The sequence below is a fragment of the Myripristis murdjan genome, chromosome 15 (assembly GCF_902150065.1).
Source record: "Myripristis murdjan chromosome 15, fMyrMur1.1, whole genome shotgun sequence".
Classification (NCBI taxonomy): domain Eukaryota; kingdom Metazoa; phylum Chordata; class Actinopteri; order Holocentriformes; family Holocentridae; genus Myripristis; species Myripristis murdjan.
This window is the reverse complement of record NC_043994.1, coordinates 2,304,576-2,329,029: the sequence shown is the minus strand read 5'-3', so window position 1 is coordinate 2,329,029 and position 24,454 is coordinate 2,304,576. Positions and strand designations below refer to the sequence as shown.

At 41.4% G+C, this 24,454-nt stretch overlaps 1 protein-coding gene across 10 annotated transcripts in view; it reads left to right on the top strand.

Moving 5' to 3' along the window:
- The window catches only part of birc6 (baculoviral IAP repeat containing 6), a 165,490-nt gene that overhangs the window by 17,106 nt on the left and 123,930 nt on the right, over positions 1-24,454 (top strand). For all 10 annotated transcript variants that reach the window (XM_030070848.1, XM_030070857.1, XM_030070854.1 and 7 more), the window contains exons 7-28: positions 1,025-1,250; positions 1,697-1,866; positions 2,288-2,346; positions 2,601-4,265; positions 5,989-6,138; positions 7,606-7,831; positions 8,362-8,522; positions 9,104-9,235; positions 9,320-9,451; positions 10,914-11,080; positions 11,746-11,879; positions 12,987-13,148; positions 13,813-13,944; positions 14,976-15,073; positions 15,966-16,113; positions 16,763-16,896; positions 18,280-18,426; positions 19,487-19,674; positions 21,276-21,590; positions 21,708-21,807; positions 22,411-22,625; positions 23,780-23,988. In XM_030070848.1, coding sequence (XP_029926708.1) covers positions 1,025-1,250; positions 1,697-1,866; positions 2,288-2,346; positions 2,601-4,265; positions 5,989-6,138; positions 7,606-7,831; positions 8,362-8,522; positions 9,104-9,235; positions 9,320-9,451; positions 10,914-11,080; positions 11,746-11,879; positions 12,987-13,148; positions 13,813-13,944; positions 14,976-15,073; positions 15,966-16,113; positions 16,763-16,896; positions 18,280-18,426; positions 19,487-19,674; positions 21,276-21,590; positions 21,708-21,807; positions 22,411-22,625; positions 23,780-23,988 — 5,070 coding nt within the window. The remainder of the gene's footprint in view (positions 1-1,024; positions 1,251-1,696; positions 1,867-2,287; positions 2,347-2,600; positions 4,266-5,988; positions 6,139-7,605; positions 7,832-8,361; positions 8,523-9,103; positions 9,236-9,319; positions 9,452-10,913; positions 11,081-11,745; positions 11,880-12,986; positions 13,149-13,812; positions 13,945-14,975; positions 15,074-15,965; positions 16,114-16,762; positions 16,897-18,279; positions 18,427-19,486; positions 19,675-21,275; positions 21,591-21,707; positions 21,808-22,410; positions 22,626-23,779; positions 23,989-24,454) is intronic.

Here is a 24,454-nt window from a genome sequence, read left to right as displayed (position 1 = left end):
AAGACCGTCTTGTACTTCTTCCATGTTTTGCAAGTTTATTTCCACGGACAGTGAAGTCGACATGATGTCAGTTGTTGTTAGGCTTGGGCGGCTCAAGGTATTACGGTACAGGAAGGTGTTGATCCTGAAGATATAACTTTCATTACTGCCAGAAATACAGATCCTCTTCTCTCTTTTCAACAGATACGGAGTTGCTATGTTGAGGTAATTTATTGTAGTGCACAGCATACACCACCAGAGGTCAGTCTCTACTGGTGGAACAGGAAGCTGAACTGAGAAAGATGGTGATTGCAAGTGGTGGGGATAACGTTACAGAACTAGTAAAAAAACAAAAATGCTTCTGCCCCCTTTTGGGTTTAATCCCAATGATTGCCACATATGACTTTATTTTGACATCTTATGATGACCTCTTGCACTGTCAGAAGGTATGAAGGTATGAAAAAACAGATGCTGCCAAAGCCTAGTTGTTCTTCAACTGTCTTGAATGAAAGGTGGTTGGAAAATTGGTTTCTGATGTTGCCAACTGCAACAAAGTTGTCACAAAGTTCAGGGTGAGAAACTTCCCATAACATGGTTTTGGACACTGCCGGTGTATCTGAGAGTGAACTCTTCATTCCAGAGAATATAAACAAAATTTCTTCCATTTTATCAGTGCTTCTTTAGTACCGAACTAATGAAATCTGTTGTCAGTTGTCACAGTGTGTTCACAGATTTTCCAACACAAAACTATATATACCTGCACTGGCGTAGGCTTAAACAGTGTAGCTGTGGTGACACTCACAACGCAGAACAGCAAATGAACCTTGGTGTACGTGGCACATGGGGTAAAAGCATTACAAACAAAAATAGAGCTTTTACACAGTTGCTACATCAGGGAACCTAATAAAATGACGTACTGGAACGTACTGTATTGTATTTTATTGTATTTATTTATTCCCAGTCCGGCTCTGTCAGGCATTTCAGATAAAATTTATTTATCTGAATTTATTTATTAAAACATTTCTCTTTTATCTCCCTTCCTTAGGTCTGAACATGAGCGACATTCCCCCAACTGTCCATTTGTGAAGGGTGAGCACACTCAGAATGTGCCGCTGTCCGTGACTCTGGCCACCAGCCCGGCCCAATTTCCCAGCAGCCCCGACAGTTCAGATAAGATCGCCTGCTATGGCTTTGGCAGCTGCCCCCACTTCCTGGCTGCCGCCACCAAGAGGGGAAAGATCTGCATCTGGGATGTCTCCAAGATGATGAAGGTCAGACTCAAATTACTTAAACATAACCTTTTCTTACCACACACTTTGGAAATTTGTTTTGCAAAAAGCCTCAAAGTATTAACCGGTTGAGCTAAATAAATTTAGACTGACATAATGGCCCAGTTTTTCTGAAAATATTGACTGTGTAGTTAATAAATACTATACTGGTTGCCTATGAATATTATTATTATAATTGTCGTTATTATTCATAGCATTTTTTAAAAATAAAAAATACAGTATAAAAAAATCAGGTATTTTGGGACACTGATTTGACGCAGCTAAGCTTTTGATGCACCTTTTTGTGGTTAAATTAAGACCAACCAAAAATTGGCAAAAATATTGTTGATTGGCAGTTACAATGTAAACATATTAGTATCAGCCATCAAATAGCTGTGGCAGTCTGGCTCTAAATGAAAGTGACTGAAATTCTGTTGGTGATCGATCAGGTTCACTTGAAGTTTGAGATCAACCCGTACGACCCTGCCATCCTGAAGCAGCTGATTCTGTGTGGCGGGGAGCAGAACCAGCAGGCGCTGACTGAGTCCCGGAGACCAACTCTGGCCTGGCTGGAGGAATCCTCCTCCTGCTCGGATCTCCCCAAGCTTGAGGGAGACAGGTGATACACACATTAGAGCACAAATGCACACACACTTTTACACAGATGCATATAGGTTTGCAAATCTGTTCAGATTTTGCAACTCATCCACAAGTTATTTAGATTGCAGGATGTCACTATATCACTAAATTCATGATGCCATGATATCATGATTTCACAGCATTGCGTTGGACAGTGTGAATGAATCTTTCTCTGTTTCAGCAAATGTAAACATCAGTTTCTCTTGTTTTCATTGATGCCTCATAAACACAGACTTAATAAAATCAATAAAACCACTGTCCAGTGATTCAGTGACCGACTCACTGTGCGTAAACTCTAAATGCTCACAGTGGTGGAGACCATAATGGTTTTGGTACAGTGACACCTAAACAAGTGTAACAACCCTGGTGGTCTGTAATCCTGTCTATTTCTTCTCTTCCAGCGATGACCAGTTAGAGGACTCAGACAGCGATGAGCATTCCAGATCAGAGTCAGTAACAGGTATGGAGGTTCCATCCATGCCACCCATCATTTGTTCTTTCCACATGCTTTCTAAACCTGATACACACCTCTTGAAATATGGGTTGGATCCTGAAATGGACACACAGGGCTGCTGTCCATATGATAACAGTAACAATATCTGTTATTGAGCACTGTTGATTTCATCAACAGTGCTTGTTAATACTTCACCAAATCTCGTGAAAATTGTAACCTTTAACCTTTGTTTTTCTCTTTTTAAAAAAAAAATGTTTTAGGTCAGCCGTCCCAGCGGGAAAGCATGGAGGTGAGCCTCGGGGTGACAGCTCTCAGTGTGCTGCAGCAGCCAGAGAAGCTCCAGTGGGAAGTGGTGGCCAGTGTGCTTGAGGACACTGTCAAGGACCTGGAGGAGCTGGGGGCCAACCCTTCATTGGCCCAAGCCAAGGCCCATGGCCAGGACAAGGCCAAGGACAAGGTCCCTGACCACCACAACATTCCCTTTCCCTGTCTGTTGGCTGGAGGCTTGCTCAGCTACCGCTCAGCAGCCAGTTCACCCCTGGCTGGACCCCCACCGACAAGCGCAGCACTGGGACGCAGGACGATGGATAGTCCCTGTAGGACTCAGGGCCCTGAGCCCTTCCATACCGGGCCCCTACAGGACCAGGGACCCATGGAGATAGAGACCTGCAACCCAACAACAGCAGCCCAGGAGCTGGGCTTCTCCAACTTAGTAGGGCCCCTACCTCCGAGCCCTTCCTCCATGCTGGCTGTGCGCAGGACTATCCCCGTGCTGCTGCTGTACAGCATCAAGGAGGTGGATGACAAGTCATCAGGGAAGGTGTTTACTCAAATGAACAACCTAATGAGCAAGGGGCTCCACGAGGAGGGCTTCACTGTGCCACAAATCATAGAGATGGAATTTGATACACACGAGCAGCTGCTCCTTCAGGACCCACCCATCACCTATATTCAGCAGTTTGCTGATGCAGCGGCTAACCTGGCAGGGCTGGATGGCCATGTGGACAAATGGAGCACACTGGCTGCTGCCACTGTCTCCAGTCCGCCTCGACCTGGAGCCCTGGTACAGTGCTTGAGACTGCCCAAACACCTGGAAGAGGAGAATCTTTATGTGGACTCTATCACGCCCTGCTGGGATGGTGTGCATCTTTTGGTGGGGCTACAACCATGTGGCGTTGAATCTCTCAGCGCTATAAACCAAGTAGAGGCTCTCAACAACCTTAACCGCCTGCATTCTGCCCTCTGCAGTCAGCGCAAAGGTGACCCCCTCCACCCAATACCTAATGGGGTGGAAGCCCATCATCCTGGGGGCTCACCCCCCCAGACACCCCTCATCCTGCCTCCAGGTGACCAACAGCAGCAGCAGCGATCCCTGGGTAGTGGGAGTGGAGGAGGTTATCTTGCAATCTACAAACTTAACTACTCCACCCGCATTGTTACCTTGGACGAGGAACCTGTCAAGGTGCAGCACATCCGGGACCCTCGTGATGCCATCACCTCACTCATATTACTTCCTCCAGATGTGCTGGATGGCAGGGAGGATGACAGTGAGGAAGCCCCTGAGGATGCTCTCCCTCCTGGTCCAAAAAATGGCTTATCTGGCTTTGGGACGAGCTCTGCAGGATGTGCTGGGTCTGGAACGGGGACTGTGTGTGGAGCAGCCACAACCGGCACCAGCACCACTGTCATTACTCCTTCCACCACCACTTCAAGCCCCAAAGAGGCCAAACGGCTGGAGGTGTCCGGCTTGGGCCACTTAGTGGTGACTACCCAGGCTGGGTACATTATGATCCTGGACCTGTCCACCTTGGAAGTCCTGGCCAAGGTGGAGCCACCCAAGAGGGAGGGTTCAGCAGAGGAGACAGATCCCTTTGTCTCGGTCACCTATTGCTCTGGGACGGACCGCCTGTGTGCCTGCACAAAAGGTGAGTATGTTTTAGAGAGATGGATAAAGGACCATAAGAATGATTTTGGATATTTTGCCTATTTACTACAATTACCCAACATTTTACATTGCAACAAATCATTTTGCAAATGATGCTTGTGTACTGAACATGTCACAACATATAATCAAAATCCATACATTTTTAAAATTGAATTTTTGGTTGAAACAACCACCTTATAATGTTCTGCTGCTGCAACTACCAAATTCATCATCGTTCATAAACCATGGAACTGATAATTTAGTGTGTAAAGCAAATGTTTCCCTGGGGACTACTTTACGGCATGGGGACCATTTCGCTCCACCCAATTTCAAGTCATCAAAACAGAAACACTCTGAAAGTTCATTTTCATATCATAGTATAATGAATTGAAACCAGTGGCTGGTTAATTGGTTAGGAAAAATAATGTGGGAATTCTAAGATATGACTGCTTGCTTTGGGAAACATATAGCAGAGACATGACAATTGTACATTTTATAGATATTACATGAAACATGCAAAATCACTGTCACAGCTCTTTTTTTAAGGAGGCATTCAAATGACAAAAGAACACTTGTGTGTCTGTGTGTGGTAACCATTGATTCGGCAGCATTTCACAATGCTGTTAAAGCTGCCAAGTGCTGCTTTAATGATGGCTATCTAGCTCAAAATGATTGGGTCCTACGACAATCCTCTAGTCCTGGTATATTTGAAAGCAGCCATGGTATTACAGACCAGAATGAACTTCTCTTCTGTTTTCAAATTCTATGACAACAGAACCAACTCTAAAGTCACGAGGCAACAGAGCGACCATTGATTAGTCGATTGTGTTCGGAACCTCTGCATCATGGTGTCAGAGAGTTAAAGACTATTCTGTTCTGGTTGTGTGGGCAGTCATATGTTATTTCACAGAATCTAGGTTACTGAATCTTACAAGGTAATGTCAAAAATTAGTATGTACCATCCCTTGATGGGGTTGGGCTGTGAGCTGCGGCAGAGACTTTGGCCAGGTATCTCAAATGGTCATGCAATTCCAGAAAGCGTTCTTCCCTCTGGAATTTCTGATTGGACTTGGAAGTGGGTGGTCTGATGTGGGCAAGACACAAGGAAACTCACTCATACTCGCTTGTTAGTTAGAGTTTTGAAAGGAAAATTCGGTCTTGTGCGAATATGGAGCGATAAAACAGCAGCACAGAATCTGACCTGCCACACCTGTTTATTAAATCAATTGAACTCAACAGGGTTTGGTTTGAGAATTATAAACTCAAAGGATGTTTTCACAACTGATTTGTATAGTCGGGTTAAATTGAGCTTGAGGCATGTTCACTGCTTGCTACAGTGCTTTTGGGCAGGTGTGGAACCAGCAAGCTCACTCAGGTGTGGACCAGAACAACTGGACTGAGACACTGTTGGTTACAAACAAACTCTGGAGTGGTTTGTTTTGTGGGGTGAATGTGAACTGTCTTCTATTAGGGACTGACATTTATATGTCAAAGTATAGCAGTACCCGCCCAATAAAAGAGACTCTTCATTGAAGGGCTTTTAATTGAAGTTTTACGATATATTAAACAATTGTATTTGAAAGCCTAGCAGACCCAGCTGTGTGTGTGTGTGTGTGTGTGTGTGTGTGTGTGTGTGTGTGTGTGTGTGTGTGTGTGTGAGATGATTAATAAAGTGCTGCTCCTTTCGTTTTTAAAATCCTGTTTCTTTTTAATCCTGTCTTAAGGTGGAGAACTTCATTTCCTTCAAATTGGAGGTGTGTGTGATGATATAGATGATGGCGACATGTTCGTCGACGGGCCCCTTGCTAAAGGGACTGAACAGCTGCTGGAGGGGGCCAAACCCTGCTCCAACCCTTCCAGCCCTGGGATCACAGGTAGGGTTGGCACAAACTGGACATAGGTCCTCATTTTGGGCTGGGACATGAGGCTGTAATGATGATTATAACGAATGGATGTGCTCATAACTTCAAAACGATAAAATAACAGTTTCAGGTGCGTGGTCTTGATAAGGAACAATAGAATGAAATACTGGCGTAATACTGGCTTCAGTTTATTGTGTGGACATTGTTTACTGTGTGATCTCCTCAGTCTCATAGTTCTTTCTTTTTTTAATTCATGTCTTCTGCACTTTGTAGATTTATCTTCAGTATAGCTCCAAAAACACTCTCGCTTGTCGTGACTCCCCAAAATTCAACTTAAACATTGTTCATACAAGCTGAGTTTTCTCCCAAATGTTGATTCTTTACTTCTGTCCTTTCTTTGTTTTCATGTGAGTTGCCTGTGCAAATGTTGAATTTATTTAAGATCTATGGCATTTTGAGTGTGAGTATGTTCTGTAGGCATGAATGAAAAAGTAATTGAAAGTTATCAAAAAATCAGGAAAATTAGCAAAAACAAAACTACCATAAAATCAGGAAGAAATTACTGGAGAAATTACACAAAAATATTTTTTTATAATTATCAGAATTACTGTGTATTTTTAAAATTAAGTTTAAAAAAAAAAAGAAGAATATTTACCCATTTTAAAGAAAATTACAAGAAAATTACCATACAACTGCAGAAAAGGATGTAAAAATAACCAGAAAATTAAGAAAGAAATTCCCCAAAAAATAAAAAATAAAAAGAAGTAACATGAATATTGTTCAGAGGGTTTAATAAAACCTTTCAAAATAAAAGCCAACCCCCAGGCTTTTGGGTTTCAAAAAGTTCATGCAGTGTTTCCATTGATATTGTATTTGCATTTTATACTGACAACATTCAACATTTTTTTTTTTTACATTCTAGCAAATTGTAGACATAAATTTAATCCTGCATAGTTTTACTTTTTTATTCTTAAATTGTATGTATCAAATCATGACCCCTATATCGCCTAACCAATTTTATCATGTTAAGTTAGTTGCGGGTGTTGGTTATTCACCAATCAAACCCACTACGGCACCTCCCTGCAGCCAGTCAGTGTGAGAAGTAAATCAGCCCTTCCTTGACCCTTGATCAGCCTTTTAAGTTTCATGCAAATCTGTACATAACTTTTAGTAACATCCTGCTAACAAAAAAGCAAACGTAACCCCTGTCCAACTCCAGAGGTAGTACGTGGTGGCACTATGTTCTGGCATTTAAAAAATCATACCATTTAACCTGATGGATACACTACAAATATAGGACTGAATTTTAAAATTCAAAGAGCCACAACCACTGCAGTGCCAGTGTCAGTGATGCATCTTCTTGTTATCCTGCCCAAGGAGTGTCTGCATCATTTGTGTGGGATGACCTGTTTGCTGTTGTCAACGAGATTTAAGTTCCACAATGGAGGGGGTGAAATGATACTTGTTGCCCTTCTGCAGGAGTGGACCTCCTGGTGGACCAAACATTGACCACAGAGAGCCTGACGTCGCTGGTGGAGCTTACTCGCTTTGAGACTCTAACGCCACGCTTCTCGGCCACTGTTCCGCCTTGCTGGGTGGAGGTACAGCAAGAGCAGCAGCAGCGACGCCACCCTCAGCACCTTCACCAGCAGCATCATGGAGATGCAGCCCAACACACCCGCACCTGGAAGCTCCAAAGTGATAGGTAATCTGAAACATTTAGTTGATGGATCTGCTTTTGTGTTTCATCATGCTGTTCTGTGATTGATTGTTGATATGTTAGATCTAGGTAGGCTCATTCTCAGTAAAGTCATTTAAAGGCATGATTATGATCAAGGAAAGTATAAGGAAATGAACTGTGAAGTAATTTTATGGTTATTTTTTAGGACCCTCCCCCCCCCTTTTTTTTTTTTTTTTTTTTTTTTTAACTTTTTCAACTTTTTAGATAATTCCAGTTCCAGTTCCTGAACAGAAGTTGTTTAGGAGAATGCTGACATGGAGCTGCGCTAGCGACTATGCAGAGTGTTACTTGCAGTTTTGACTTTGATGAGGGCCAGTAGATAGAATGATAACAATTTGGGTGAGGAAGCACTTGGGCTTTGCCATGGAATGTCATGGAATTTTACATTAAAGCCAGGGTGGAAATTCTGCTAAAAAAAAAAAAAAAAAAAAAAGACAACTGCCATACTTCTACTTTAATGTCTAATGAACTTGTGACACATTTTTTCTCTCCAGCTCAAGTTGGGACGAACATGTCTTTGAACTGGTGCTGCCCAAGGCCTGCATGGTGGGCCACGTGGACTTCAAGTTTGTCATGAATGCCAACATCACCAACATTCCTCAGATCCAGGTCACCCTGCTAAAGAACAAAGCCCCTGGGCTGGGCAAAGTCAGTGGTAAGGATACTGCGTTCTGATAAACCCTCCTTGAAAGCCTTGTAATTACACCCATAAACCCTGAAGAGTTGATTTGTCATATTGAAAGGTTGATTCTGAGGTGACTCTTCTACTACACCCTGACCATAGGTCTTTATTTGTAGTGTGCCTTGTGTTTTTCCTGAGTAATTACTCCCTGCAATGTTAGCATTACTTTTATCTGGATAGTGGATAGTGGCACTAATCAGCTTTCAGCGACTACACAAGACTTTTTGTTTACTTCTTTGTTTCAAAGTGACTTAAGGCAATCAAAGTCACACAGTGACTACTGATGAACACCTTTCTTCTTAAAAAAAAAAAAAAATACTGAGTAAGATGGCTGTTTTTTAAAGCTTTGAGCTAGCTCTATGATAAAGTTGGATTGTCTGAAACAACAAGCCGTTTGACCTGGGATGCCTGGCCAATATATGGATGGGCAGTCAACTCTGTAGGAAATGAATGGACTTCCATTGATTTGTTGATTGTGTTGCTTGTCATGATAACATGGTTTAGAAGTTCAGAAGCAGTAACCTTGCATTTGTATCTGAATTCTCATCTGTCAGAGACGGCAGTGGACAGACAGATCTCCTTCCCCTTGTCCCATGTCCTCCATGCCAACGGTGAAAGAAATGGCCAGCCCCTTCTGCAAGACTTTACAGAGGATATCCAGTTCATGGACATAGAGGAGACATCAGGTAAAGAGCTGAACTAACAGACAACATCTTCAGAGAACACAGCTTTTTTCAGCCCATGTACAAATGTGGTTGTTTCTCCTTCAGGCTCCATGCTATGTCCATTCCTAGAGGACCATAAGGAGGACATCCTGTGTGGCCCGGTTTGGCTGGCTAGTGGCCTTGATCTCTCTGGCCATGCTGGTATGCTCAGCCTCACTAGCCCCAAGCTGGTAAAAGGTAATAAGAATTTCTGCCTCTGTGAGTGAAGTAACTGGGCCTGAGTGTGACTGACCTGCTGATGAGCAATTTTTTGTCATTCTCTTCCATTTTTCATCCCAACCTAATTGCATCATGACCAATGAGCTTCTTGTGTCACGGAAAACCAATTAAGAATTCTCCATGATCTGTGTGGTTCTGAGAACAAATTTGATGAAGAATATATTGCTCATTCAAGATCAAGGATTTTGCTCTAAATTGGTGTTTGTTATCTACTACCAGTATTCCATACAGCAGAAAACACCTACTCAATCAACATTTTGATGCTTACCACAACCATGAAGACTTTTGCCCCAATGAGTACGTTTACATGCACACCATATTCCGGTTCGGCTCAATATTCCGGCTATGGTAACTGCGGCGCGGCAACTGGAATATTCCGTTTACATGTTACTTGGCATGCCCCCGTGTTTCGGCATATTCCACTCTCTTACGTAATGCGACACTCAGCCGCGGGGGGCAGCAGTACGCATATAGGCGTCTGGTCTGCCGGAAATACAGACAAAGAAGTCTTCTTCTTCTGTCGCTAGTTCTGTTTTCTCCCATCGATATCCTCTGTGATATTTAAGTCTTTCATTCACTGAAGGCGGACTGCAGTCTCCTGGCTCTTCCCCCGCTTGCAGGTAACCATAGCAACAAAGACGCCACAGAATTCCTTGCGAGTTGAGCATGCGCAGTCGTGACTGAATATCCCGGTTCGGGGCATTTTCCAACTAAGGTGTTTACATGTCTCAATATTCCGGTTGGAACAGGCATATGCCAGGAGTCTTATTCGGAATTTTCTCCAACCAGAATATGACCTTAATCGGGTTCAGTGCGTGTTTACATGACACGTGCGCAACCGGAATATTGCGAATATTCCGGTTAATACAGGAATAAGGTGTGCATGTAAACGTGCTCATTGATCAGCGCTGTCAAATGTTTTTGAATAAAGTGAAGTAATTTGAACATTACTTTGGTATAACTGTGTGCGTCTTCATGGGGATCACCACCACAGACTCCTTTTTTTCCTTGACTGTAAATATTCTTTAGGGCTATCTGTTTGATATGTGTTGGGTTACATTGATATCTATGTTGCTGTAACTGCACATTCAAGACCCATGACTATGAACTAATGGAACCAGAGGAGATTTAAAGGAGAAATGTATATTCCAGGCAAAGAATTTGATATTCATGCAGTTTTCTACAAACTATCAGGAATACAACACAATGTGCTTTTATCAAACCAAGAAAGGGGAACATACTTAGCTCATGTAATCCCTCCTGCTCAGTCATGGAAATTCATTAAAAAGTTAGGGAATTTTACATCGGGGTCAAAGTGGGAACCTTGTGTAGCACAGTGCTCTCTCCTGTTGAATATGTATATACATTGTTATAATAAAAAAGGCTCTTATGCTTCCTCTTTCTCCTCCCTCCACCGCAGGCATGGCAGGAGGGAAATACCGCTCCTTCCTGGTTCACATCAAGGCGGTGAGTGACAAGGGAATGGAGGAGAGTCCACGACCGGTGGTGCGAATGCCTAGTGCCAAACCCCAGGGCACTAAGGCCCATTCGCTCTCCACCCTGCTGCAACGGGCACAGGCCTCCAAGGTACAGCTTTTCATTTGCTCCAACTATGTCCATCATATCTAATGCACATGCTCTTTGATGTGGTTTGCAGTTGATAAGGCCACATTTGTTACGTCTTGTGGAAAGGCAAGTGAGTGGTGATTTGACTTTGTAACAATGGGTCTGATTCATGTGTCCCACCTCCATGCGAGTGAGGATGATCCATGTCTAGCAATTAAATCTAATGATGTCGATTCCGAGACTTGGTGGTGTTTGTGTTTGTTCACTCATTTTTAACTTCAGCCATGCAGGCAACTACACTAGCTTAGCTTGTTGTGCTGCGTGAACACTGCATGTGTTCTCAGTGTGCATGCACAGTAGTCTGTCGTACTTGGCTTAATCATAATAATTATAATCATAATCATTAATGTGTTTTGATTAGTTTGATTGATTTGATTGTTTTTTGCAAAATGAGTCACATACTCGAGTTTGTTATTTTGTACATTTTTAAAAAACAATTAAGATATTATCGACAACGATATATATCGCACAGTCCTTGGAAAGAACACTGAATCAGCTGTGTGGCCGTGTATACAAACTGTTTATATGTATCTGTCCACAGCTAATCTTGCATACTACTGCATGCTTGTGGTTTTGGTGATTCCACTATGGTGCACCACTTATTTAAAACATTTGTGTGTATGTAGGAGAAAGCCTCAACATCAAAAGCTGAGCCGCCAACTCCTTCAAAGAAACTTGAAAACTTGCGTGGCTGTGACCTGCTGCAGGAAGTTTCGGTCACAATCAGAAGGTTCAAGAAGACGTCAATACCCAAAGAAAGGTGAGATCCCCCATGCAGTTTAGTGCCATATCTCTGGAGGATACCCTTATACATTGTTGAGGGTGGGTATATCAAGTTCTGCACCCACTCTGGTCAAGTATTTATTTAAAATTGTATCATAGCACCCAGCTACCACTGGTCAACTGTGCCTGACTGTTTTCCCTCTGTCTTCCCACTTTGGCTACCCCCGTGGTTCTTTTTAAATGTGCTATACAAATAAAGTTGTATTGTATTGTTAAAAATGATTTGCTTGCTCTGATGAATATTTTATTTATTTATTTTATGTATTTAGACCTTTATTTTACCAGGCAAAAATTGCTTGAGATAAAAAATCTCTTTTACGAGCAAGGCCTGGCCAAGAAGGCAGCAAGTAGAATGCATATACACACAGGACGGGACAGACACGGGGAGGGAGGGACATGAGAGAAGAAAAAAAAAAAAAAGAGAGAGACCAGGAGAAGACCGGGGGGGATAAATAGAGCACTAGTAGTTCATCTTTCATCTCTAAATCTCACAAAAGTAATTAATCAGTGTTACCATAACAAATGTGCAACAGTTAAGTCAGTGACGATAATGAGCACAAAAATGTTTCACCATGAGAAAGAGTTGGCTCCATCTAAATAGCGTAGTGGTAACTTGCTGCGGTGGGGAACATCATCATCTCAGGTTAGACTTGAGGTTTTTCAAATCTGGGCCCCATATAGTTACGTGCATACACATATACATTCTGATCTTTCTGTGGGGAATTTCTACTAATTCTTTTTCTGATTTTTTTTTTTTTTTTTTTTTTTACTTTGTAATTTTTGAAAAATATTTTTGGTAATTCTGTTTTCTGCTTTTTTCACATTTTTGTGTTTTTTCACATGGTAATATTTTTTCTTGTACTCTTAAATATATAGCATCCACATATCGGAAGCAATGATGTGAATTTATTATGGTTTCAAAGGGTTCTTGCAGTGAAATGAATAGGATTTGGTTATTCATGCACATGTAGTAATCTTTTGTTTCCTTAGCTGTCTGGGCGGCATAGTGCAGTGGTCCAAAACTTGCATGGTTGATTTTTTCTTTTTCTCTTATCTTTTTTTCCCCTCCCATTGTGCCATTCAGAGTCCAGCGCTGTGCCATGCTGCAGTTCCCAGATTTCCATGAGAAGCTACTGAATGCTCTGTGTCGTCGGGTGGAGGATGGCCCCACCACTGAGCATGCTCAGAGCCTCATTCTGGACATCTTGTGCTGGCTGGCTGGGGTTTTCTCCAGTGGACCCTGCAGGTGGGGCTAAGCCTGGGTTGCACTCCTAATGGCTTACACTGTTTGACTCTGGTTTTGAGAAAAATGCTATGTAAATACATTTATTATTAATAAGATAGCATCATCAGTTACATATTTGTGAAATTGTTTAAAACTCCAGGAGAATTTATGAAAATAAAAAGCAAATTTTGCTCATATTAGCAATAGCATACATTGTAGTGTTGTTATCCTGGTTTCAATTGATCCATTTACTGTCACATGGCCTAAATACTATTTCAGAAGCTTTTCCAATCTGGAAAATTATGGAGAATTTTTTTTTTTTTTTTTTTTTTTAATTTTTTAAATTTTTTATTTATTTATTTATTTTTTTAATTTATGGTCAGTTTTTTGTTCCAGCTTCAGTCACTAGACTGATTTCACAACCACTGTTGTGGTGGACACACCAGCTTTACCTCTGGGTAGAATTTTTTTTCTGTCCAAAATATATTGGTATTGACTGTAAAAACCAAAACTTCATTGTAACTGCTCTGTTAATATAACTATGTGGAACAGAATCACATTTTATTTTTCATGTTAGCTCTGATAGATCTGAATGGGTTGACAACATTTGTAAATGACTTCTCCCACAGTCTTATTGTTGGAGAAGTAATTAATATCATTTCATGTTCATATAATTTCTTTTCAGCCTGAGAGAAGGAAAGGAGGGTTTGCTGGCAAAAACACGGAAGAGGCTGACAGACATTGTGCGGGTTTGTTTCTTCGAGGCTGGCAGGAGTATAGCCCACAAATGTGCCCGCTTTCTTGCACTTTGTATTAGGTAAGAAACACTGACATTTTCAGTGGGCCTCATATGTGCAAACCTGTGCTTAAGCAAACTTTTTAAGCAAGAATGTTGGGATTTGTCAGTATATTGAGGGGTCCAAGCTTCTACCAGTTCTCTTTGTCCAGTGTGTAACTTTTTAAAAACTTTGCAGGTGATACACATACGTGACTGAGGACTATTCGAAACATGCACAGAGCCATCTGTGAGGCCATAGATTCATACCTCTAGTGCCATGATCTGTCAAACTTTCAGTCCTCAAATTCTTTTAATTTAAGTCCTGATTAACGTAAAACTTAAGTCATATAATGCAGAAACTCCTGCTGTACAAAGGGCCTGTTGGGTGTTTTCATGTCCACTGACTTTCTTTTCTAGCATTTGGGATTTTAAAAAATGTTCTACAATTTCTGGCTAATTACTACAAAACTTTTATAGTACATACATCTGTGTGCTTTGATGGTAAATAATAACTTGCAATTTTATAGCAAGTGATGCTTATGACGCTCTTTGCAGCAGTTTACATGGGGGGTGGTATATCACAAAATATCTTTAAAAATGAAAATTTTGGGAACAAAAGCTGCAGTTTCAGTCAAACTTTACACATAGCATCTTTGCAGTAGCTCCTCAGTGTGCAGTTAATGAGAAATTGTTACTCCAAGCCCCACATGGTTTCTACAAGCTAAAGCAATTAGAACATCTTAAAAGAATATAATGACATTATATTGGAATTTCATCTGTATACAGTCCTTGTTGAGTAGGCCATCCACCAATAATTTCACACCAACATTTTCAGAGGGCGTGTCACACTGAGATGCACAATGTAGCCTCAAAGACCAACATTGTCATAACATCATTGGCTCTGTTGATGAAAAGTTGCCTAAGGAATTTAAAATGTCTAAAACAACCAGCACAAACCTGACTGTTTTGCATGATAATGCCCTAACCGTGTGTGTGTGTGTGTGTGTGTGTGTGTGTGTGTGTGTGTGTGTGTGTGTGTGTGTGTGTGTGTCCCTTTGTCTTCACTGTAGTAATGGGAAAGGGGACCCAAGTCAGCAGGGATTTGGCATGGGTCTTCTGAAGGCTCTGCTGGACAATATGCCTTATTTACCTGCAGCAGCAACAGGTGGTAAGTACCCCTCCCACCAGTATGGTGATGGGAGTGCTCTAAAACTTGAACAGCCAGGGCTATTAAGTAAAATGAAATCAATTTATAAATATATAATGAGGCCACCAAACATTTTATTTTTAAAGATGCTGTTATTAATCATTTTAAACATCAATACTGCATTGTCAAATTAATTGCAATACAGATATAATTATTGTAAACACATAACACCATGGTGGAGATGAGTGATATCTAACAACAGTGGTATTATTAAGGCTGAATTATGCTTCAGCGTTGGAAGAGCGTACGGGGGTTGTGCGAAGCACGCATTTCCTACGCAGCGCGTGTGTGTCCAACATACCTCTGTGAAACACACTGAGCAATTCTCCTCCCACCAATGTAGACCCTGTGACGTATGGTCGCTGCTCTTGGCGAGAGGACGAGTCGTATAGGTGCGGGTACTTGCGCACCTCCTCGGCCAGGCGTTCTTCCGCGAGATCCAGCACTCTCCAAAGTTTTCAAACACAACCGACGAGTCGAGACACAACAGTTGTTTTAAAAACGGCGCTGTCGGCCGGCACAACAACAGGATGTGATACCGGTTGCAACGAAATGTCGGAAATGATGTACTTCGGCGGACCAATCACAGCTCTTGTGGGGCTGCGGAGGGTCTGCGTAGTTACAATTTTTGGGAGGCGCGCGGCAAGGCTCTGCGGCGGTCGCACAACCTCCGTACGCTCTTCCAACGCGGAAGCATAATTCAGCCTTTAGAGCTGCTGTTTCTCAATATTAAAACCACATTTCCCTAGAACGTCTTGTCTTGATGCCAGGATGAGCTTTTAGGCTAGTAGTTGTCTTGGAAATGGTTTCATGTGTAAATAAAGATGCTGACTTCTCCTGTGTCTGCTTTCAGGTTCGGTATTCTGGTACTTTGTGTTGCTGAACTATGTGAAAGAGGAGGACTTGGCGGGCTGCAGTACTGCCTGCGCCTCCCTGCTCACTGCTGTGTCCCGCCAGTTGCAGGACCGCCTCACTCCACTAGAGGCACTGCTCCAGACCAGGTACTTATCCAAAGCTTTGAATTAGGGCTCAAAAGCTGAAGGTGCACAAAGACCTTTTTTAAGAGCTCCTTCGATTTCTAGTGCTTTAGTAAGTCAGTTGGCAAATGTTTTCTTATTATCCTATAATTAAACAGTTACAGGAACAAGTGCATCAGTTACATTTGTTGATAAGAAATTATTCACAGACAGTCCGCAATCAAATGAAAAACTAAATGCTTTACTGAAAAATGACATGAATAAATCGAAAATAATTTGTCCAGTTTTTTTATTATTTTTTTTTTTATACTGATCAAAGAGCTTGTTTAGAGCTTAACTGCAATTGAAGGACACCATGAGGACAGGGTTAGGTATCACACGACTCTGGGATGCTCTGAAAGAGTGTGGACATACCAGATGTTGATAAACTTAGACTTTCAGTAAATACTAACAATTTTTTGACTTATGTTCTTGTGTCAGAAGTACCATTTGACTGAAATTCCGATTCGTTTTTGATTATGATGAAACAACAGTTCTTGTTTGTGGATTGACACTATATGACCCTATTGCATTTGATAGGTTAAATTAGCCAGCAACGTTTGATTAAAGCCTCAGTTCCTCACGTGGAAAGCCTCACCTTTCATGTCCTCACGCTTGTCAATTTCTTTCCCAGGTATGGTCTGTATAGCTCTCCATTTGACCCGGTGCTGTTTGACCTGGAGGTCAGCGGTTCCTCCTGTAAGAATGCCTTCAACAGCAGCATCGGAGTCCAGTCAGATGAGATTGACCTCTCTGATATTCTCTCAGGTATGAGCAGTGTACTGACGCTCATAAGGTTGCAACTGTTGTAGCCACATTAAGCAGTTTTGCCCTGCTGGCAGGCAGGGCCTAAGAATGTCCGTGTGATTCTGTCCAGCACTACATTCAGAGGCTGTGGATTACCATAAAATTTGGTGAGCACAGTTATGCTACACAGAGGATGAGCCCTGACAATTTTGGTGACCTCATTAACTTTCCTTCCCACCGCCACCCAAATGTCACCCACCCTTTGGCCAAAATGTCAAATGTGATATTTCAGATTCTATTCAGAAGATGCTCATGAACACCAAGACCACGCAGCCTGCTCATGTTGGTGACCCCATAATCTTTCCTCTAGCACCACGTTCAGGTCAAAATATGAACTTATATACAAGATATCAAAAAATCACATATGTGGATTGGCATGTTATTTTGTCAGTGCAGTTGTAGTCCCCATAGGAAGATTATTCATATTGTGCCACCTTTTGGCCGAAATGTCAAATTTGATACCTTCAAATCTAATGAGTGCATTTTCTTGAAATTTGATGAGCGGATCAAGAACATGTAGATTGTCAGTTTTGGTGTCATCATAACCATTACTCAAGCACCAACATCTGGCCAAAATATGAAATTGATATTTTAAGGTTTACTTAAACTTAGCAAGCACATACATGCTACTGAGAGCATGCACCCTATTAACTTTTGTAACCTCTTGACTTGTTGTCTAGCTCTACCTTCAGACCAAGCATTTGGCTTAATTCAGCAAATCTTGCAGTGTATTGGATGGATCGCCATACAGTGTGTTGAGTAGACTTGTGCATCCCTCAGAATGAACCCTATCAATTTATTGAGCCCATGTCCGAGTCCACCACTGCATGTTATAAAAACACCAATCTGAAATTTCACAATTGCATTCACATTCCCATGAAGAGAATTCCTGACACGTCCCAAATTTTGATTACTTTTTCCAAGGGTTTTTATGCTTGCTTGAGGTAGAAAATGTTTTATATTGTGAACCTAAAAAAAAACAAAACAATTGAGATGCAGTTACCAAAAACATGATGCAGGCTTAGGTCAGTGTCAGTGCACAACAGTTGGAGAGCTGGTTGGTTGTTGCAACCTCCAACCTGCTGTTGGTGTATGACCATTAGTTGGTACATCAGAGTGCCATTGTTTGTTAATGGGCAGCATATTTAGCTAGCAAATAAATAACACATAAAATAACATCCAGTGTTAACCAGATTTTGTATGTATTGTTTTGTTAATTGTGCTGTTTCTTTTTTTTTTTTTTTTAATTTCTTTTTTTTAATCTGTTAACTTCATGAACACCAAAAAGAATGCATCAATATCAAAGGTTATGCTGACTGACTGGATGTGTTTGTGTGTCTGTAGGGAATGGAAAGGTGAGCAGCTGTGCGGCGGCAGAGGGCAGCTTCACGGCACTGACTGGGCTCTTGGAGGTTGAGCCCTTGCACTTTACTTGTATCTCCACTAGTGACGGCACACGTGTTGAGCGTGACGACGCCAGCATGTTCACTGGTAAAGCAGCATGTTCACTGAAAAGGACCACAAAAGTACCACAAAATCACCAAAATAGGGGGAAAAATACCATTTTAAATAAAAAGAAATGAAGTGAAATTTGTGAAAAAATACCTTTCGGAAGAGTTAATGAAATTTAGAGTTAGAGAATTTTTTGCTAAACTTAAATACAACTACAAATGTACTATTACTATTTCATACAGCTCCCGTAGCCCTCTCTGTGTGCAGATGAGTTTTAATGACATTATATAATTAGAGAATTAGAGAACTTACTTTTGGCCTCTTCATCCTTTAGAACAGCACACATTCTGGCATATTTATAGCTTGGCACCATAGTGCATGAAAACAACACCCCGCCTTTACTACAAACCCATAAAAAACTCCATGTGTGTTATTTTTCTTTCATCATCTGTACCTAAGTCATCTTACTATGACTTAGGTACAAGTTTAGGCATAATATCAATATACCCTGTCCAAAAAGTTGCTTTTTATCACAGATACAAGTTAAAATGCAGTGCACACATTTCACTGAGTGTAGTTACCCATGTCTATTACGTAGAAATGGTCAGTTATTGGGGTATTGGCCACTACAACTTTGACCATCATATCATGGGCAATGCTGACATGGAAATGATGATACATACACAGGGACAGAAATACTGCTTAAGCTGGATGTTAAATTTGCCACTTGTTCATTTTTTCTACACCAGGAATATTTTCAAATAGAAAACTAGAAACTAGAAAATTCTGCATTTTATGCATTTGTATGTGTGTGTTCCATCCCCTGAGGTTATAACAGATAAATGAGTTTCTGTAATAATATGTTATGACAGTTAAGGGATAGGAGGATTTATGCAGTTGTCGTGTTGCCATATGGAATACTCAGTGTGGTTAAAAATACTATTAAAATAAATACTACGCAACTATCAAAGTTTCTGATATATGGATAATAATTTCTAATATAGAAACAAGATTTTTGTGCACTACTGTACTCTGTACTTGACTCACCTAATGCTGTGAGCTGGTCATTGCCTGACCTTGCCTATCTCATCTACTCCAGTAAGTACTTTTGGCGTGACCCCTGCGGTGGGCGGCCTGTCGACAGGCACGGTGGGTGAGGCGTCCACGGCATTGAGCTCGGCGGCCCAGGTGGCGCTCCAGTCACTATCCCATGCCATGGTGTCAGCAGAGCAGCAGCTCCAGGTCCTGCAGGAGAAACAGCAGCAGCTGCTCAAACTCCAGCAGCAGGTTAGAGATTGCCTCACAAACACACAAACAGGATTGCACTCTAGGTTTTCCTGGGTTATTAGTGGCAAAATTCAAGCTAGGCTATGGGGAGCTGAAGGCAAGGAAAGGTGTATTGCATATGGCTTCTGATTGAAGAAAACTAAAATCAGAAGCCATGTACAAGGTAAATATTTGAATTACCATACCAGTGCATGTTTACCCTAATATCCACAAAATCTATATCCTTCACATTTCTGCAAATCTTTTCTCAAAGCAAGCAGTCAAATTTTAGAATGATATCATTTTTCTTCCCTTTTATCTAGTCATTGGTTTCCATTCATTCTACTATGATATGAAAATGAACTTTCAGAGACTTAAAACTTTTTCACACCAGTATTCCATTACTGTAATAAAGACTTCCATATTATATTACAGTACATTTATTCAACCACTCATCAGTCCTGTGGTTCATGAACGCCGATGACTTTGTTAGCCGCAGAAGCAGAATTTTATGAGGTGGATGTTTCAACCAAAAATTCGTATTTGAAAATTGAGGGATTTTGATTATATGTCGTGAAATCTTCAGTATGATTTGAAATGGAATGTTGCAGTGTAAAATGTGGATAAATTGTAGTAAACAGCCAAATATTGTGCTTGGCAACCTATTTCTCCCATTTCTGTGTAACATTAAGTCAGAGGTTCCCAAGTTTTGTGCCAAACCAAATTTCCCAAGGACCACACAGGAATGACGTGTTGCATGTCTCATGTGACGTGATGTCAACCCCATGTAGCTAAGCTCAGGCAGATATTATTTATAAAACAACTGAAACGATTAGCAACAGATTTTTACAATAATTGTAATGTGGTGTGTGATGTATGTGATAACTGTTGTCTGTAGTAAAATGAAATGAAATGACAACTTTTAGGTTTTGGGTTGAAGGCCAGTTGGAGTCCTGTTGTTAGGCCTGGCTCCATTAGGTAGAGCCAGTGGTGCATGTACAACAGTTAGGGAATCACTGATTTAAGTTATTATTACAATTACAATATTCCCATGGCATTTGCATTTTCATGCTCCTGGCATGTGCAACACTTTACAATTTTCAAAAATTGAGGCCTACTTTAGGCTCTTCCTAAAAGTCACACATGAATGCAAGTTGTTGAAAGTAACTGCATGATCAGAGTCACACCTGTGTGAGGTAAGAATCCTGCTGTGAGCACGCACAAAGAGGCAGAGTCACAAAGGTGATATCAGCGCTATCAAACTGTGTGGTTTTGACTGTCACATGACATAAGGAAAACAACGTTTCAGAAAATTACACTCTGGATAGACATTGCCAAAAGTTATGTTTTCACCAAAAATGTTTTTTCATGTGGATGGAAGGTCAAATCGGAGCAAAAAAGTTGCATTTCCAAAAAAATGGTCTCTGTTTGTGTGTAGCCTAAAAATAAAATAAGAATAAAATAACTTAGGGAATGCATTGTACTTTATAGGCTAATAAAAACTAAGTGTGACATCTGAGGAAAGAATTTTTCTTCTTTAAAGAATTACCCTTTGCTGTGCTACTGGATGAATATACTGTATTTTGTAGTTAGCAGTGTGCCTTTGTGTGTTTTAATAACAGAAGGCCAAATTGGAGGCCAAGTTGCATCAGACCACCTCAGCGGCCGCTGCTGCTGCCTCTGGCGTGGGACCCATCCACAACTCAGTGCCTTCCAACCCCTCCTCGGCCCCAGGCTTCTTCATTCATCCTTCTGACGTCATTCCCCCGACGCCCAAGACCACACCTCTCTTCATGACGCCTCCCCTCACACCTCCCAATGAGGCTGTATCAGCAGCCTTCAGTGCTGAGCTTGCCCACCTTTTCCCTGGCTCCATGATGGAACCCGGGCCTGTCAACCTGGTTGCACACAACAAGAACAGCCAGAAAGCCAAGCCGGTTAGTAGGATGTAGCATGGTGCTTGAGGATTTATGGTACAGGTTATAATTAAAACATAATTGGAACATATTTTGCCCTTTCTTTTTTTTTTAAATGGAGTAATGTGTCTTCTCCAGAGCCCTATGGGAAGTGGTCTGGCACTGGCCATTTCCCAAGCTTCTCACTTCCTGCAGCCTCCTCCACACCAGTCCATCATCATAGAGCGGATGCACTCTGGTAAGACTCGGCTCCATCTCCCTTCATGTCTTGTAGCACACTTCCACACGGGTTTGACACACATCCAGCTGTCAAAACATTAGGGGTCTCAGGATTTTTGTAGCACTGAATCGTTTTTAAATTATACCACTAGGAAATCACCCACTTGTGAATAGTGAATCATTGTGAAGCCAGAGATTTACTCCCATACTATCTCTGCCCAGGCTTGTGACCGGCATTACAACTCAATTCAGATGTATATGGGAGAATTTTTTTTTTTAATTGTATGGTTTTTCATGCTTTCAGTTCATTGTGATATGTTTTAGAAAATGTAACATTTTCAGCCAAGCAGGAAGTGAGAGAATAAGCACAGAGGAAAAACTGTAGGAGTTTATAATATCTAATGTCTAATGAAAAAGGTTTATCATTAATTAACAGGACATCATTTTATCATTATTACTATTATGAAAATTCTGAAGCCCACAAAAGCCAAACATTGGCAAATTAAACTATTTTAAGCCTGCAAGCCTGTGTGAAACCTTGCTATAGTGAGTGTTTTTTTTTTTTTCAGTTGATGCCTCATGGGCATGAATGGTAATGGTTACTTTCTCTTCACCCTTCCAGGAGCTCGACGGTTTGTGACACTAGATTTTGGACGTCCTGTGCTGCTGACAGATGCCCTGATCCCAACCTGCGGTGACCTGGCCTCTCTGTCCATAGACATCTGGACGCTGGGTGAAGAGGTAGATGGTCGCAGGCTGGTGGTGGCGACCGACATCAGCACCCACTCCCTCATTCTGCATGATCTGCTGCCACCGCCTGTCTGCAGGTTCATGAAGGTCTGTTTGTGTCTGTTTCTTGCTTTGGTTTAAGTTGACACCACACTCCAACTGAAAGTGTCCCAACTGTTTTTTTCCTAATTTGGTAGAGACTCTAAAATCTTGATGTAATGATGTGAATGAATGAAATCAGTCAATAGACGTAGCATACAAATGAAAGCTCAGTGTTTGGTTGCTCTGTAGGGTTTTCTGTCAGTGGACAGCAAACAAGCTAGCAATATAAGTCAGATATTTGTTTAGAACTTTATCACTGAATACACACAAGTGGCAACATATTCTTTATATTAAAACACCAAAACAGACATATATCGAAATAACTGATAAAGGTGAGATGTGGCATTTCAAAACTTGGATCAGTTATTTTTATGAAATAATGTATGCTGTTTTTTCAGCCGCATTTGTGCATTTGTGGGTCTGCCACAATGTCATAATGTCATAATGCCATAATGCTACTTTCACCTTTGTCTTTATCTCTACTGTCAGTGCACCATGAGTTCAGGGAGGATGGAATTGATAACTTTGTAATGCCAGCAGTCACAAATACCTCTTTTCAGCCAAAACAGTTCTAGTTCTTCTTGGAACAAATCTGTTTAGGATTCCTGGAACCAAGGTTCAGTTTGGAGTGGAATCATTGTGACTGAGGGGTTGCCAGGTGGCTGGCCACTGACTCCAGCATTGCTGTGGCTGAACTCAGCCGCAGTCTACTGGTTTGCACGTCTATGACCCAGCACTCCAGGAGTTCATGATAGTCTTTTGTACAACTCTATCTAGTCCCATTTTGCACTAGGTCCTCTCAGTACACCGTTTGCTGATATTTTGGAAGGCACTGACAGAAATTTCACGATACAATTTACATTTTCTTGGACTCCTTCCATCTTTTCCTGAAATCCAGGAGATGTCCAAATTGAAAGCCATAGTTTTGTTTCTCCAGCAGACCACTGCACACTCTTTGGTTTCTCCCTCATCTCCATCTTTCCCTGTAGAATAATGTACACTCATTCTTGTCGTCATCAGTGTTCCCACTTCAGGTCCACATGCAATGCAGAAGCTGGTTAGGCATGCATCACTAAGTTGAGATTTATTTGTTACTTTTGGCCTACCAGATTTCTTTACATAAACATTGTTCTCGTTTGTTTTTGTAACTAAACCTATAGATTACTGTGATTGGGCGCTATGGGAGCACCAATGCACGGGCAAAGATCCCATTGGGCTTCTACTATGGCCACACCTACATCTTGCCATGGGAGAGCGAGCTTAAGTTGATGCATGATCCGCTCAGGGGTGAGAGCGAGGCAGCCAGCCAGCCCGACGTGGACCAGCATTTGGCCATGATGGTAGCGCTACAGGAGGACATACAATGCAGGTAAGCTTGAACTATGCCACCCTTCATCATCACGGCTATACCTGCTCCACTTTAATATTGCAGTCGTTAATAACTGCATTCCCATTGTGATGATACTGACAACAAATAATTTGCCTGGGTGTAGGATGTATAAATTGATATGTAGGTGGCTAAAGTACAATTAATTTGTTCAGAGGGCATTTTTTTTGTCCTCCAAGATTAGGTTTAGGGAAATGTCTGAGGTTTTTTTTCTTGAAATTACTTGTGTAGTGTAAAACATAACCTTTTGAAACCTGAGCAAGTTTAGTTGCTCTCTTCAAAAAACATAGGACAAAAATGCAATTGGCGTATTAGATAAAAACATTTGTAAAAAGTGACAAAAGAGCCAATAAAACCCCCCAAAAAACTATATTTATACTGGAACATCTGACCTATAATAATCAGTTGGCTTTGAAAATAACTTGGGTTAACTGAAATATGTCTGAGA